The sequence below is a fragment of the Callorhinchus milii genome, unplaced genomic scaffold (assembly GCF_018977255.1).
Source record: "Callorhinchus milii isolate IMCB2004 unplaced genomic scaffold, IMCB_Cmil_1.0 Scaffold23, whole genome shotgun sequence".
Taxonomy (NCBI): Eukaryota; Metazoa; Chordata; class Chondrichthyes; order Chimaeriformes; family Callorhinchidae; genus Callorhinchus; species Callorhinchus milii.
In genome coordinates, this window is record NW_024704764.1 from 8,296,009 (window position 1) to 8,312,696 (window position 16,688).

Sequence of the window (16,688 nt, forward strand, 5' to 3'; positions counted from 1 at the left end):
ACGTTGCGGTTTATACATTGTCCTGCTCGGTGGCCTACAAAACACTACAACTCCATGTGAGGCAATGCTTTGAGATATTATAGGAATATAATCCTCGTACTTGATATCATAATAAATCCTTGCATTTGAATTAGCACCTCATCGTGCCTTCGAAACATCTCAAAGAGCTTCACGGGATTTTTTACTACGAAGCGTAGCGTCTGCGTATTTTGTAGGCAGGCGAAAGCGGGGGCCAATTTGTGCGCAGCCAACGTTCCCCCCCCCCCAAAACAGTCACAAAGCGAGTGAGAAAGATGTTGAAAGGCGCCATATCAAATACAAGGATTAATATTTATTATTATTATTGGTCTCGGGAATTTCGGGGCTTCTGTGGGTGACAATTTCCTCGCCCTTTGCGGGTGGGGTGTGGGGAGGGGGGTGAAGGAATAAAAAGGATAAAATATTCACGTTTCCCCGGATAAAGTAACTTCAACGCAACAGCAAGTAGTTGGATGACTTGTCATTTATTGGCCCCGTGTACAAGCAGAGATAGATGGTCGAAAGCAGCACATACAGAGCACAGCAAACACTGGGCTCTGGATTGTACTAATTAACACGCACACACACGCACACACACGCTTCTCATCTGGTCCTTAATGTTCACCGTGATTTTTTTGGAGTGTTCTTTACTTGTCACATTTGCTTGTGCAATGAAACGGAGCAGGCATCAGAGGTCAGATTGCTGCTGAGATCCTGTGGGTGGAAGTGGGAGGTGGGGTGGGGGGGTGGGGGGGAAAGAACGTTTGCTTAGAGTAGAGAGCTCCAGTGGGGGAAGCGAGCCCCAGCACAGACACGATGGGGAGAGAGAGAGAGAGAGAGAGAAAAAGAGAGAGAGGGAATGGGGTTAGATTAGAGAGCTCCAGTGGGGGGAGCGAGCCCCAGCACAGGCACGATGGGGAGAGAGAGAGAGAGAGAGAGAGAGAGAAAGAGAGAGAGGGAATGGGGTTAGATTAGAGAGCTCCAGTGGGGGGAGCGAGCCCCAGCACAGACACGATGGGGAGAGAGCAGCGGATCAGGATCAGAGTGTGCGATAATGGCATGTGAAGAAAACCAAGGAACTCACGCCCTACCTTTTATATCTTGATTTCCGGCAAAAAGCTTCGACCTCTGTGGTTGACTACTATCTTTGCCAGTTTTTCCAGCATGGCAACATTGGCCCTTTCAATAGCCTCCAAGTCTAGTCCACCAGACTGTGGAAACAAGCACGGTGCACAGAGAAACTGGGTTAATGGGAGTAAATTCGTCTCGTGAGCTCTGCAACCAGACCCCATTAAACTGGCTTCAATCCGGACGCAACACCGGTGTAGCGGGATCCTGCAGTACACCAGAAGTTTACCAGATATGGGATTTGTATCACAGGAACACAGGGAAAATAGGAGGCCATTCAGTCTGTCTCGCCTGCTCCACCAGGTTATTAGATTTTGGCCAATGTTTTCATCCCAGTGCTCACCCCTTTGGCCATAACCCCTTAATACTTGCACTACCTATGACCTATGTGAATTTCTCTTTTATACACACACACACACACATATATATACGTATATAATGTATATCTGTGTTTCTGTATCCAAATCGTGCTTGATCTTTAACACGGACTGGGATCCTACCCTCTGGATCTCCAATTGAATCTCTGAACGACTGACCGGCCTCTGGAGTACCACTTCCTGGGAATGTCCTGACGATATCCTCCGGATGCTATAAAGCAAATTCGAAATTCTAGTCAACCTGTCAAACGAAAAGGAACTTATACTTTCATTACTCCTACAATGTCAAAATGCACCTCACAGCAATTACCTTCCAGCGAGTCGTTTTACAATCAACAAGGTCCCAACGTGAGCTGAAAGACCAATTTATCTGAAGGACTGTTGACCATAACATAATAATAGGAGAAGCAGGGGGTCGTTAAGAGATCTTTGGTGTGGACCTTCCCCTGGGGTTGGCAATGACAATGCTCTTTGAGAATCATCCCTGGATTATTTAACCTTAACTTCGGGAAAAGACTCAAACTCATTTCAAGGCAAAGATGAAAGTCATTGCAGCTCAGTGGTTATAGCACTCGCCTCGCAAGCGAGAGACCTGGGTTTGATTCCCGGCAGGTCAGGTCAGGGCGAAACCTTGGGCAAGTTTCCTTACTCCACACTCCTGATAATAATCCCTCAAGAAAAAAAAATCAATAATAAATTGGTCTTTTCAATCCACGACCGTTTGTAGGACGCTGCTGTGCGCAATTGGCTGCCGCGTTTCACCCACAAATATACAGACAATTCACTTTACGGTCTATTCTGTGAAGTGCTTTGAGGCATCTCAATGACGAGATAAGGCGCTGTATCAAATACAAGGATTATTATTGTTCAGGTGTACAGAAGAGCCCGATCAAACCTGTTCATTTTAATGTCATTCCAGGACAAGGTTTGTGGGAGGGAAGGCTTCAGTCGTACTAGTTTGTCCAGTTCCAGAACGTTGATGTTCTCCGCTGTACAATCTTTGATTTTTTTCTGTTAAAACAAATGTCTGGCATTTCAAGGATCGTGCCGTCAGAAGTGAGATTGGATTTTCCATCTGCGTTCATTCCTCCCTCTCCACGGACTCAATTTGTCCCCAACGCTCAATGGCCAACTGACCAATAAATTTATTGTAGAATTTATTTCGTGGAAGGTCGGCAAAATTATTTCAAAAGGAAGTTGGAAGGAAGTAAAGTAAAGACCACTGCGATGGTTTCAGATTTCGGAAAAAGTTACCAGCAATTTCAGCGTGATATTCAGTGCCAATCATTCCTCACTCACACACACACACACACACGACAACTCTACTACCTGTTTGGATACCCATTCTCCTTCATCTCCATCTCCATTGCATTGCACTTCAGTGGTTCCATTCTTACTCAGAATGCCTCCAGGACTTGGCGTGCATTCCTAACGGGAACCCACCTACCTTACAGGTCCTACCTTAGACAACTCGGCCTTCCTCATAGCCTCTACGCTGCTGGCTGGTCTCCAGAGTCTGAGTGGTTTGGGCAAACACTTGTTTGGCAAAGTCTTTGGCATCTGCGGTTCTGAAGCAGTCGTGTTGAGCCTGTAAGAAATTGGGTGCTCTCAAGGCAAGTGCGGAAATAAAACGAAAGTATGGTTCCTATGTGTTATGAACCTTAAAATTCACGTCCCATCAGCCACTCGGATCCCACCTTCTGGAACTCCATTCCACAGTCCCTCTGCCTCGCCTCCTCCTTTGCCTCCCTCAAGACCCATCTCAAGACCCTCCTCTTCAACCGTGCTTTCGATCACCCTCCCCGATCCCGACCCCCAGCTCCGGTCCAAAACGCTGACTGTCCAGCGCCTTGGGACGTCCTCCCGACGTGAAAGGCGCTATACAAATGTAATTTTGTTGTTGTCGTTGTAAACTGTATATAAACTATCATTTAATTCTTGCCCAGTCAAAAGTCACTATCAAAATGCAAACAGACTCAGACTGCCCAATATCCCAGTATCTAATTTGCGTTACTGTATTTGCTAACTGGATTCCACACGCTTCCTCTCCTAGTTTTTGTTTTCCTCTGCTAACTCTACGGGTAACTGTCCAAAAAAACATATCCTATACCTCTTTGTCTTTCTGCTGCATTTCGAAGGAACCATTACAGCAGCCAGTCTTTCCAGCATAGCAACATTCCCTTTCTCAATGACTTCGATGTCCACCGGTTGTGACTATCAAAACAAATGCACGGACAATTTTCGCAAATGAATTACGACTCGATATTTAGGGCACCGACTCCAGATTCGAAACGAGCTTGAGAGAGTAAAACCCAGAACCCAAGGCAAGAGGACAAGGGAGGTGGGTGGGTTCAGGGCAGCGAAGGCAATTTCACCAGCACCAGCAAGTGTTTGTTTACCTAAAGAGTAATTAACGGGATTACCAGAAAGGGTAGTTTTACAAGGAAAAAAAAGTCTTGTCTATTGCCAACCTGCGCCTAATACTTTCCGGAATTAGGTAAGCAGGATGTGTCCCTCCAGGGGGAGAGAGAGAATGAGAGAAAGAGAGAGAGAGAGAGAGAGAGAGTGCGTTCCATTCCAAGAATCTATCTCTGGGATTGCCATGTATAGGTGGGATTCTTGGTTTGCAGACGCTTAAATTTGGTGATGGGTGTCAGACACCCGGCTGACCCCCAAAAATTGGGGGACGCTGCTGTGCGCAATCGGCTGCTGTGTTTCGCCCAGAAATGTACAGTCGATTCACTTTCCAGTATATTGTGTGAAGCACTCGGAGATGTCTGAATGACATGATGAGGCGCTGTATCAAAATGCAAGGCTTAAAAAGACAGATAATAATAATAATAATAATAATAATAACAATCCTTGCATTTGATATAGCGCTTTTCACGTCGGGAGGACGTCCCGAAGTGCTTCAGAGAACACACTGTAAAGTGAATTGACTGTATATTTGTGGGCGAACGCGGCAGCCAATTGCGCACAGCAATGTCTCACAAACAGTCGTAGATTGAAAATGACCAATTTATTATTGTTTTTGGTTTTGGAGGGATTATTATTAGGCTCTGTGTGGAGTAAGGAAACTTGCCCAAGGTTTCGCCCTCTGCCTGGAATTGAACTCAGGTCTCTCACTTGCAAAGCGAGTGCTCTAACCCCTGAGCTACAGGACATAGCGCTTTTCACATCTTCTCAACGTCTCAAAGCTCTTCACAGGACACGCCGTAAAGTGAATTGACCGTATATTTGTGGGCGAAATTTCTGAGCGATCCTACCTTTGACCGCTGCAACCTATTGAAGTTCTGTGACCGCGTGGGCGTCCTCTGCAAAATTTGCGGTAACTTTCTGTTCTTGTTCAGGCTGCAAGAAATGAAGGAGAGAGGGGATAATGAACGGCGTGGGTTCGCTTTGGAAAGCTTTAAGGATTGAAATGATTTCACTCAATCAACGGCTAAACAGAGAGGACAGCAAACTGATAGTTACTTGTTGAGACTTAGATTCTTCTTTGATTTGGCCAACATCACCGGGCTGGCTTGCTTGGGGGTAATGCATTTATTGTCTCCTTGAAGCATAGCGTGTTCCAGTTTCTGTGAAGATTTGGTCAGATAAAGGTCTGTAGTTATTGCTTCACACTCTTCAAGAGATCAAACGAGAGTCAGTGAGCGGTAATCGGGGTGGAAGATCTTTTTTTTTCTTTTGAACTAAGGTTTCTCCTCATCTTGGCTTTAAGGTCCAGCCAAGGCCAGCAGAAAGCTTGTTCTAACGTTCCCCTGAAAACCTCAATGTAGCGTGAACCTTACAAGACTATTACGAAACAGAAGAGGGGCGTCAGTTCCTGGGTGTAAACTTGTCAAAGCACGAACAATCTTTGAGCTTCTCGTGACGGGTTGGCATTTGGATGGTAGCGGTCAACAGTGGACTTGGAGGGCTTTAGAGGAGCGGGGCCATTGGCAAGCAAAGGGCTCAGCAAACCACGGGAAATATTTTTAAGCCCTCTTAGGGGCTGCCCTGCATGAAAGGCCACTAAATAAATGCAAGTTGTAGTTGTTGTTGTTCTTCTTCTTCTTCAAATAGATTGAAGTGAATGAATCGTCAGAAGGCAATGCGGAAGTGAGAGCGGATTGTCAAATGCGCTGGATGCACTGAACATAAGAATTTGCTAAGTGAAAGAAGACCAAGGTCCATATGGTTTAGGACACTGAGTTTATGTTTGATTTGTTAGTCCTCCTCACCCCCCCCCCCGCACCACCCCCTCTAGGCGTTCAAGAACAACTGAACGTTGACACGCGAGAGAAATCATTCACAAAGCGAAATAAAACAGCGATGTCGCAACGATGAACAGCTTGATTAACAGCAGTTTATTTACCATGCACAAACACAGCGTTAATGCTCAGTACAATACAGTACAAGTAAAAGCACGCCTAACAGCAAACACTTGCGGTCTCTAACATCAACTTCCTATCAAATCCTTATCGTGCAGTTATCGTGAGCTCCCTGGTTTGGCTATTGAGTAGGGGCGGGGGCCAGCTTCTGATTGATATCCTGGAAAACAACATTGGACTTCATTAAACAGTAAGTAACACGTTAATCCTTTGTAGATTAAATGACAGAAAATATGTGTCGTTGGAAATATATATATCGCTACGAATGTCCCCATTTTGAACACCGTAACCTATAGAGGCGCAGATCGGTACCGCACAGACGAAGGCCGTTTGGTGTCTCGTGTCTGTGTCGGCTCTTTGAAAGAGCGATCCATTCAGACCCATTCGCTTGCCAGGAGATTGTAATAATTCTAAGTGAACCTCTCACCTCTCTCCAAAGAGGACTGACCACCCCCCCCCCCCCCTTAGAAATCCTCGGGCAGGGAATGGTTTCTAAGTTCAACGCGTCAACAAGTGAAATGCGTTGCAAACAGCGAGCAAAAGCTTTTTTTTTGCACGTGAAGGCGTGGGGCATGCGGAGTGTGGTTAAGCCTCACGTGGCCACTGAATCATAGAATTATACAGCACAGAAGGAGGCCGTTCGGCCCGTCGTGTCTGTGCAGGCTCTTTGGAAAGAAAACCGGTTACAAAGCTGTGTCAAATGTAGCACCACCAGCGAGTTGGGTAAATAAACACACTGGTTCCAGAGCACATCAATGGGTTGGAATGACCCTTAACACGCGCTCTCTTGGCTCTGGGTGAGTTTTTTTTTAAAAGAATAACTTTTAAAGTGCAAATATCCTGCTCTTAAAACACCAAATACAAAACAAGATCGAGACACTTAAGACATTTGCTGTAACTTGTTTACCCAACACGGCATTCATCTTCTTTTACCCTGTATTGAACGTTAAAAGAAATTCCAGACATCACGTGTGAAACAGGTACCGTACGTTCAAGTAGTTTACGAGCCAACGGTATTTTAACCCCAAAATGGGGTTTTCTACTGGTTTTTTTTTCTGCTATTGCAAGAAACCCATTCGAAACAAATCTTAAGCAAGGAAACACAGGTAGCTTTGAGCGCTAGACATGCCCAGCATAAGTACGTAAGGTTCAACACAGCGGCCACAAAGTCCTACGAGTAGGAAGTGAGATTCTAACGCGTCCGTAAACCTCATTCTTCTTCGCAACAGAGCCTGTAGTTCCCAACAGTTGTCATGTTCCGGGACATCTCCGCAGTAAAGTAGGGAGAGAGAGGAGTGGGTGGTGGGGGGGGGGGGGAGGGCAAAAGTCTTGTACTCTCGCCGTTCCGATGAACCATTCTTCTCTGCGACTGGCGGGGTGCAGGCAGGAGTCATGACGCTGAGTGGATTGCCCTCTTTGTTTAAAAATAAGTGCCTTTGGAACGAAACGAAATGACGTCTTCGAGGATGGGAATCCGTTCGGTGGCACCTGTGGTTTCAGTCTGTGGAACGAGCTCTCTGGGACGCTGTATAAATGCGAGTTGTTGTTGTTGTTGCCGTTGAATCGTCCCAGCCGGCAAAACCATCCTGATTCACGGGCAGGTGAGACCATCAATCAAGCCAGCGGCAAAATGATTCTCTGGTACTGACGGAACAGTACTTGGGAGGATAATGTTGGAAGGTCACCGTTACTTCGCCTGCAAGCCTAACTTTTTACGCATCAGCTATTCTCTGGGACATGGCTTTACATCTCGCTCAACTAGCACACGCCTTCCCCCAGCCAAACAAAGAATTTGGGTGGAAAATATTGGGGAGGACTGTGCAGCCGGATAAAACAAGTGACCGTAATATCGCACCGTGTGATCTGAAATACAGTACAATTCCTGATAACTCCTCACTCCAAGGCAAAGCGGCCTCAGTCGCGAGTGGTCACATCACCCTGAAGCGCTCTGAGACGTCTCGAAGATGTGATAAAGCGCTATATCCAATGCAAAGATTATTATTATTATTATTATTATCAGGAGCAGCGATAGAAATGTGTATAAACACGTAAATAAATCCGACTGGGATATTGACAACAACGATGAATTAAGTGGCAGTGATAAGTTAAGCCAAGGTTGAGTTATCAGGAGTTACTGTAGAACAGTATTCGCCCACAGTACGTTACTCGGCTACTCTGCCGAGCCGAACACTTGCATCAGGAAAAACCTCCCCTCCCCTAAATCTGCTAACTGTTGGTAAACGTTGCTAGACTGGGAGATTGGTACCTAAGAGAATCCTAACCAACTAACTTCAGGCACAAGTCTGGCTTTGTGTCTGTTGGGCATTGATCCTACCTTCCACATCTCATTCTGATCCTTGGTGGTGTACTGCAACTTCCGCATGCTACTCTGATTTAACAAACCCTTTTTATTGTGTGATATGCTTGGCAACTCATTGGCTCGTCTTCCCCTGGTCCTGGAAGGAAATCAGTTGCGTCATCGAAGTAATACAACCCTTTCCCTCTTCACCAACCCGCCACCCGCCACCCGCCCCCTCCCCGCACACGCACGCACACAGGCGAAATAAATGACAAGAAATAAAATATTTTTGTTTAAGTCTCCAAAGGCTGAGGCTACGGTCTTGAATCCGATCGGTAATTAGATTCCCTCGAAGCGCTTTGAGACATCTCAAAGATGTGATAAGGCGCTATATCAAAGGCAAGGATTAATATTATTATTATAATAATAATGTTAGCCAAAGTGTCCTCTTGGTTCCTGGTTATAAAGGTCCCACGTGAAAAACGTTTGGGCGATTTTAACCCAGTTTCCATCAGTGGGAATCTCAATTCTCTGAATACTCTATGTCCTACCCTTTGGGATCATAGTACTTCCAGCTGGGACCACTTGGAGGAGGGGCCATAATCTTAGCCAGCCTTTCCAGAATGAGAATATTCCCCTGTTCCAGATCGTCTATGTCAACTGTGCTCTGTTTTTAAAAGAAAAGAAAACCACGGGGGTGAGATAACTGTGACGGAGGATGTGCCAGCTGTCACTGGCGATAATTATTAACACAACGATGGGATCTGAAATAGTTCCTTTACTGAAGTCTGCTATGCAATTCCGCTGGTGTGCGTGTGCGTTACGAATACGTGCATCCAAGTAGTGTGTGTGTGTGTGTGTGTGTGTGCGCGTGCGATGTAATGCGAGGGTGGTGACCTGATGTGGATGGCACGCCAACATTTTTAGTTTGCCTTCTGTGAGAATGAAAACTCGACTGAATTGTGGGAAGGGCACAATCTTTGGTTCAATTGAGATCCTGCAGGTAACATCCTGCTTCGACGACGACAACAACAACAACAACTTGCACTTACATAGTGACCTTCCCGCCGCGCAGTGTCGGGTCTCAGAGCGCTTAACAGTGGCGGAGCCTGATTCGAAGGAGTTGCACTGTGCCATCTAACACTCACCTAAACTCACTCCACTTATCGAAGCAAAGATCCAATGTGCCAACAACTAGAACAGCGGTGAAAGCTTTATCTTTACACGATTTTGCCAAATAAACTCAAATCGGATCGGGTTTGGTTTCGAAACTGCGGGAAAGAGGTCCTACCTTCATGTGAGCCCGATTTTTGGGTGGGTGGCACGTGACGCCCTTGTTTGGTGCGATCTTTGGCATCTTACTGACTTGAGTCCCCCTAGTTTGCGTGGCAAGAAATCAAATTGTTCAGTCAACAAGTCAATTACTCAAAGTAACAGGCTTGTAAAGTGACCTACGCGGAAAGTCCCGATGGAGATTAACCCAATTTATGCTACCAGGAGCAACGGAAAATGAGTGTCCTACTTGTCTTTCCCTGAGGGAGTCATTATTGCAGCCAGTCTTTCTAGAATGGCGATATTGCCTTGTTCCAGCTTGACAAATTTCGACTCGTACGACTGCAAAGACAAATAGACACATCAAACAAAATTCGCAGTCGTTCCTACCAACCCGCAAACGTTCTCCTTAAAACTGGATTGCAACCGAAAATATCTCGTGCAACCGCGGCATCAGCACGAATTAGCCGCCGGGTTCCCCCCTTGCAGAATGCACAGTCACTACACTTTACTGTACGTCCCGCGAAGCGCTTCGAGGCCTCCTCCCGACGTGGAAGACGGACACGGCGACAAAATGCAAGGCCGGTGTTCTTATTGCGCGGGCGAACGCGAGGCGATCGGAACTTCCGGCAGCTCTGCGATCTGTTTTGCCTCTTCGGTTCTCGGGGTTCCATCTTCTCTCTCCACTCCCGGCTGCCGAGATCCATCCGTCCTCGTAGAGGCTCGGTTCCGGGTCGGGTCGGGCTGGTCGGGAGACCCCGTTGGATGATTTCCCACCCCCCCCCGCCCCGTGAAAACGCTCTTCGGGGCGTGGTGAAAAACGGCACCACTGGATTAAAAATCCGTGCGATCGCGATGTGTGCGCCGTGGAGTGATAAGTGGGCACTTAACCACGCGCTTGGAACGCTTAAAGCGTGATCCATTGAGTGAGATTCACGCGGAAGTCTTTTGATCACGCGAACTCGATCATTCAACACCCCCCACCCACCCCCCCCACCACCGAGAAAAAAAGACTCCGCTACACGAAGAGAGATGTTACAAGGCGGCAGGCTCTGTGAGAGTGCTGTATCAAGTGCAAGTATTGGTTTTTGATGACATCAATTGTTTAAAATACACAGTCAATCCATCTGCTTTACAATATATTCTGTGAAGCTCTTTGAGACGCCTGAGTGGTGTGAGACAGCGCTGAATCATGCGCCAGGATTATTATTCCGAGCACTGTTGTTTCGATGGAGAAACGAACGGGATATTTTGCGTGCTCAAGCGGCTGTGTTCTACCCAAACAAGACTTGTCAGAGCGGGAGGAGGCGAGGAGAGGGAAGTATGGGAGGGCGGGGAGGGGCTGGGGACCAACAGATGTAAAATATCTGTGTTTGGAACAGCTAAATAAAAGCGATATGGTTCAGTACAAGAAAAACTGAGCGAGGAAAGGCGGGGGAGGGGGTTGGGTCTTTAACGTACTGGGTAAACCATGTCAGAATTGCCTTGAGATCTAATGTGGGTCAAATCCTACCTCATGTACTTTAGGTTGAGGTTTGCGGTATAACACGCTCTTAGGCTCCTGGGAAATTCTCGGTAACCTGTCTGGCTTTCTTTGGGTGAGTAATCTAGAAGAGATCAGTTTACCTGGGTCAAACGGTTTCCATCACTGAGGCGACATTCCTGTCTGTAACAGTCTACCTACTGTACCAGAGAATAACCTGGTTGAACCAACTGTTCACTCCTTCTAAGTATTCTGCATTCCTCTTTGTTTTGAGGTTTCTAAATAGCACTGCCTGCAGTGGTCTGTCTCTGTGTATTAGTTACATGGTGCAGACCAGAGGAAACTGCAGTGAGAGATAATAAGAGTAAGATGTAAAAGAGGGGGGCCGGAGTGGTTGGGAAACTGAGCTAGGAGATGACCAAACCATCTAATTGTCATCAAGTGTTCAGCCGGTCGACAATAATAAAGACTTGCAGACTTGCACAGCATCTTTCACATTGGATGGATAGCACAAAGCTCTTAACAGACACTGTATTTATAAGAACTGTTCGTGGGGCAAGAGAGAAGATTTAATGGCGTTGACCAAAACCATGGTCAAATTGAGGGGGAGAGGTTTTAATGAGTGTTCTGACGGTGAGCTAGAGAGAGAGAGAGAGAAAGAGGACATAAAGCAAGGAGACTTTGGAAGACTGCTTCAGAGGATAAATGGTTGAAAGGTCTACCAGCCATTAATTATGACTGAAAAGGCTCGGCCATCCACTCGCAACGTGCAAACTATCTCTGGGTGCCTTTCTCTCACTCTCTCTCTCTCTCCCCCCCATTGAAAAGATCAATGCAGATCAATGCATCAAATTTACTCTGACTGACCAGTAAGCTAAGACACAAGCAAGTCTACATCTTTCAAACAGTTATATCTACCTCGGCCATCCCTCTGACTCACCAACATTGCACTCATCGAGTGAAAAGAAACCTTTCTATGTGTCTCTGCAGTGTCTCTAATCTAACATTTTTTTATACACAAAAAAACACATAAATCTAGTCCCTGAAAAACTCTGGCTCTCTTTCTCTCTGGTCTCCAGATGCTTCGCTCTCACTGCCAGCAGGTTGGGTCTTTTTACAACAGACTCAGACGGAAGAGTTACCGTCGCAAAAAGGGTTCTTAATTCACATCTACAGTCTAACTTAACCATCCAGTGCCTGCCACTCTCTCCACTTTGGTCTCAGAGCCAGCCTCCACTGACTCATGGCTGCCTTCGCTCTTGTGCTCAGGTACCTTTTTTAAAAAAAATCTCTTGCAACCTTATCAGATCACCAAAGGCACTTACTTCACCGACAGAAACAGAGCAATGTCTGTCAGTGGCTTCAACAGCTATTAAAACCTTCCTTCAGTAGGTCATGATCTCTTAGCTTTGGCAAAGTAGCATTCGACAACCTCTCTCCAAGCCCAGTAAAGCGGTTTTCTTTTTTGAGCCAAGACAGATGACGTCGGCTCGTTCCCCTTCGAGTGGATACGAAAGGAAAGGAGAGAGGAAAAGAAGCAGTAAAACTGGATATCAGCGAAAAGGAGAAAGTAATTCAAAACCAATTTCCTACTTGCTGCTCTCGAATTCACGCCAGCTGTGTCCATATACAGGAGGAGTCATAATTGTAGCCAGTCTCTCTAGCAATTGAATATTTTGACTTTCAATTTGTTGAAAGGACGGAACTCTCCCCTATAAGAACAAGTACAGTCAATTCCACACATGAATACGTGAAACTTTCTGCTAAAACCCGAAAAAACCGAACCCTTTTTTTTTTCTCTATCAACTCTACAACCATTCTCGAATTCCCTCGTTCATCATTGAGAACCACAACCTTTTTTTTTTTTGGAGTTTATTCCCTGATTACTAGCTGCTCAGTTCTGCCATTTGAAGCGGTTGAGATCTTGAGGATGTTTCCCTTTCGGTCACTTGTTTCTGAGCTCAATCGTTTGGGGGTGTAACGCCCTTGTTTTACTGACAAGCCTAGCGGTGTGGGAATGGATTTATTCCATCGTTTGTTGAATGGCTCGTGTAGTCTGGAGCCCAAATGATTTCAGATCCTGCAGCGGTCAATTCAACCGTTCATCCGTTCAACGGGGACTATTTCTAGGTCCAATCGCCGATTCTAGTCTGGCGAAAGGGATGCCTTTGTGACAGATCCTAAGGTCAGTAACACTTGAGGTGCTAATGCGCTAAGTGAAGAAGACACGACCATTTGTTCCGCAGGCAACCTGAATATTACCAACTAATGCTAAAAGCGGACAGCTGCCAAGGATGGCCACGTATAGTTTGGCAGCAGAGCAAACTTAATAGAGGAGTCCTTCATTGGTGCTTTGTGGTCGATATAATAAAATCAATACTTGCGTTTGAACACACGTCGAAATGTCTCTGAGGGTCTCAGGTGGCCAGTTACTCCTGAAATGTTACGATTGTTGTTACGCTGCTAATACGCCAGCAACGACCCGCAAACGCAGCTCACTAACAGCAGTGCAGCCAGAGACCAAACAATGTTAATCTCGGTGCATTTGGAGGAGGAGGGGGAGGAAAAAATACTGAGCCCAATCCCAGGCGAATTCCCTTGTCTTCTTCGGAATTGTGCTGCGGCATCTGTGGCAGACAGACAGACGAACAGATCTCGGGTTAACTTCTCGCGAGCGATTGACGACACCTCCAACTATCCCTCCGAGCTGTTCTTTCATTGAAGGCGTTGGGACTCCAAACCAATTCATCTCTGTCCCTCTCCACCGTGAAGTTTCTTCCCCCAGACACAGCCCAGAAACAGGCCATTTAGCCCATCAAGTTTGGCGTTGGTGTGTTTCTCCACATCGGCCACCCCAACCGTAACTCTACTCTGCTGCCCCCCCCACCCACCCAACCACCATACACCACCCACCCCCCCAAAAAAAAAATACACTTTAATTTCGGGACTTGGTGACTGATTATTTCACAGCTTGACCAGCGGAGCAATATCCATGATCGCATAAAAATCTATCCTCTGGCTGGGACTGACTGGGAGTGGGACTGGGAGAGCCTGCGCTAAGGAAGGGATCTGGTTCCCATCTTGATCCCTTCTTGCCCTTTAGCTGATGGGTAAAAATCTTTAGATGAAGTGGTTAATTAAGGCTTGAACATTGTCAAGCGTTCTACATGAGCAGGAGGAGTTTCGTATGAACATCTCCTCCTAAGATCTAAAAAAAAATACCCAAGTGTTCTACTTCAACGCTGTCTTCTCAATACAATCCACTACAATTTGTAGTCTCTACAATAATAATAATAATAATGATAGTAATAATCGTGATAATACTTGCATTTGATATTACGTGATATATCAGGTTACCGAGACGTCTCAAAGCGCTTCACGGGAATCACTGTGAAGTGGTTGTATTTGTTGCCGAACGAGCAGCCAATTTGCCCACTGCAATGTCCAACAAAATGAATGATCGACTTGTATCTATGGAAGTGTGGGCCAAGGACACCGGGAGAATCTCCCTTCTGTTTTCGGATAGGCTACTGGATCTTTAACGTCCGTCCAGCTGAACAGGAGCTTGGCTAAATATCTCATGTGAAGGATGGCACCTCTGAACACCAATTACATTGCCTAATAGAACATTATAAATCTATGACGAGAATGACGGACTTTGACTGATATGCCTCCAGCTGCCCCTGTCTTTATGTGTCTTTCGCCATGTTGTATGACTCCCCTTGCGAACCAATTTGTTTCTTTTTTTGAACAAAAAAATACCCACAGAGCAGGTAGGTAAGTGCAAGGGCTTCTCTGAAATCACAACTCAATGTCCCATTCGGGTGTACGTTTTTTGAAAACGTTGGCAAAGGAGCTCAACCCGAACTTCAAGTGCCCTGCGGTTCACATTTTCACACTGAGAACAGCAGCAGAAAGGTTTATTAAACGGTTTTCAATGTCACAGCGACTCTCCACAGCTCCACAGACATGGCTTTTGCAAACGCTTTCATATCAAATTTTATAATGTATAAGACTAATAACAATCCTTGCATTTGACACAGCGCCTTATCACGCCTTCGAGACGTCTCGAAGCGCTTCACCGGATATACCTTAAAGCGAATTGACTGTAAAATTTTTACGGGCGAATTTTTGTCTGAATTCAAGATGTGGCGGATCATACCTTTGGCTTGGACTTCCCTTTGTCCCGCAGACTGGTTGTTGACGTTCTGTAAGAAATGAATTGCGCGGGTCAATTTACCCTCAAGCACTGAAAACAAAACCGCTCGCATATTTTGAAACATGGGAGGAGGCCATTCAGCCCCTCGAGCCTGTTCCGCCATTGTATTAGGTAACTCGTGATCTGTACCTCAAGTCCAATTACCAACTTTATTTTTGAAAGAGTCAAATATCTACTGGAGTGGCTATATTCCAGAGGGCGCGCGGAGGAAGGAAACTTGGCTAACTTTTCGCCCTGCCCGCCCGAGAATCGAATGAACCCAGGTCCTCTCTAACCACCGAGCTATGGGACTGCTTGCCCCAACAACAGCAAGTAGGTAGCAGACAGCGTCTGTCTCTGCAAAAAAAGCAACGACGTCGACAACACCTCGAGTTTTTTTTTATATAGTGCCTTTCACGCGTCTCGGAGTGCTTTGCACATCGAAAAGCATCTCCTGAGTCAAGAGTCAAGAGAACTTCATCTTCTACACCAGATCTAGCGACCAGAGAACACGAAAGACAAGATAAAGTAAACGTCCTACTTTTTCAGGCTGTAGTCATTCCAGGTTGCTCCTCCTTTGCGTGGAGTCATTATTCGCGCCAGTCTTTCCAATATCAGAATATTTTCTTTCTCGATGGCTTGGAGCTTCCGCACGTGAGCCTGTTGCAAGAAAAGATGATATAAGAGTAGCAACAATATAATAATAATAATTCAACACGTGAGCAACTGGTATGAACGAACAGCCCGAGCTCGGGCGGGTGTTTCGGAAGCATGAGATCAAATGCACCAAGAGGACCATCTTCATCTGAATTAACCTTGTGTGACTCGTCCGGCATACATGGTTGAAATCCCATGTCATTGAGCAACGGTACAAAAGCTAGCCAGAAAACTCACTGAATAGTACACTCATTTGGTTAATGGAATTTCTTTGCGGAAGTGACCAATTTATTATTATTTTATGTTTTTGAAGGAATTATTATTACCCCCCAGGAAAGCGATCTGCCAATCGACTAACAACTGGATTCCTACTTGCTGCTAGGTTAACAGAGGCGCGTGGAGTAAGGAAGCTTGCTCAAGGTTTCGCCCTGCCCGGGAATCGAACCCAGGTCTCTCGCTTGCGAGGCGAGCGCTCTATCTACTGAGCAACAGGACTCCACAACTAAGTAAGCAAGCAAGTAAGTCAGATCCTACCTGGTGGCCACTGGAGCCTCTCTGGGCTGCACTGGTGACTGGTACCGGCTTCCTAGGTTTGGATTGTGCACTACTGTTAAAACAACACACATTGACATGTGTCTCTTCTCAACGGGAAGACATCTCAAGACGCTTAACAATCAATCCTGCCTTGGTACGCGAGCAGGGATGCAATTATTCACATAATTTGATATGAACTTTTATCACAGCGAAATGTCTCAAAGCGCTTCACGGGATTTTTTTGGCTGATGTGTGTGTGACACTGTACGTTTGCAGAGGAAAGCAAATACAACAGTCATTTTTTTTTAAAATCCAGGCAGTGGGGGTGGGGGCTGGAGGGACACACTGT

At 46.1% G+C, this 16,688-nt stretch overlaps 1 protein-coding gene across 1 annotated transcript; it reads right to left on the bottom strand.

Annotated features, from left to right (window-relative positions):
* Window positions 1–503: 503 nt before the first annotated feature.
* Window positions 504–16,381, bottom strand: LOC103191006. Its single transcript, XM_007911934.2, has 13 exons — window positions 16,340–16,381; window positions 15,690–15,808; window positions 15,113–15,158; window positions 9,718–9,809; window positions 9,487–9,571; window positions 4,998–5,101; window positions 4,790–4,874; window positions 3,634–3,737; window positions 2,985–3,111; window positions 2,419–2,534; window positions 1,647–1,734; window positions 1,110–1,229; window positions 504–732 (listed from the first exon to the last, which is right to left on the bottom strand). Exons 2-12 carry the CDS (start codon window positions 15,737–15,739, stop codon window positions 1,113–1,115), a joined length of 1,014 nt encoding a protein of 337 aa, XP_007910125.1. The 5' UTR covers window positions 15,740–15,808; window positions 16,340–16,381; the 3' UTR covers window positions 504–732; window positions 1,110–1,112.
* Window positions 16,382–16,688: the final 307 nt, after the last annotated feature.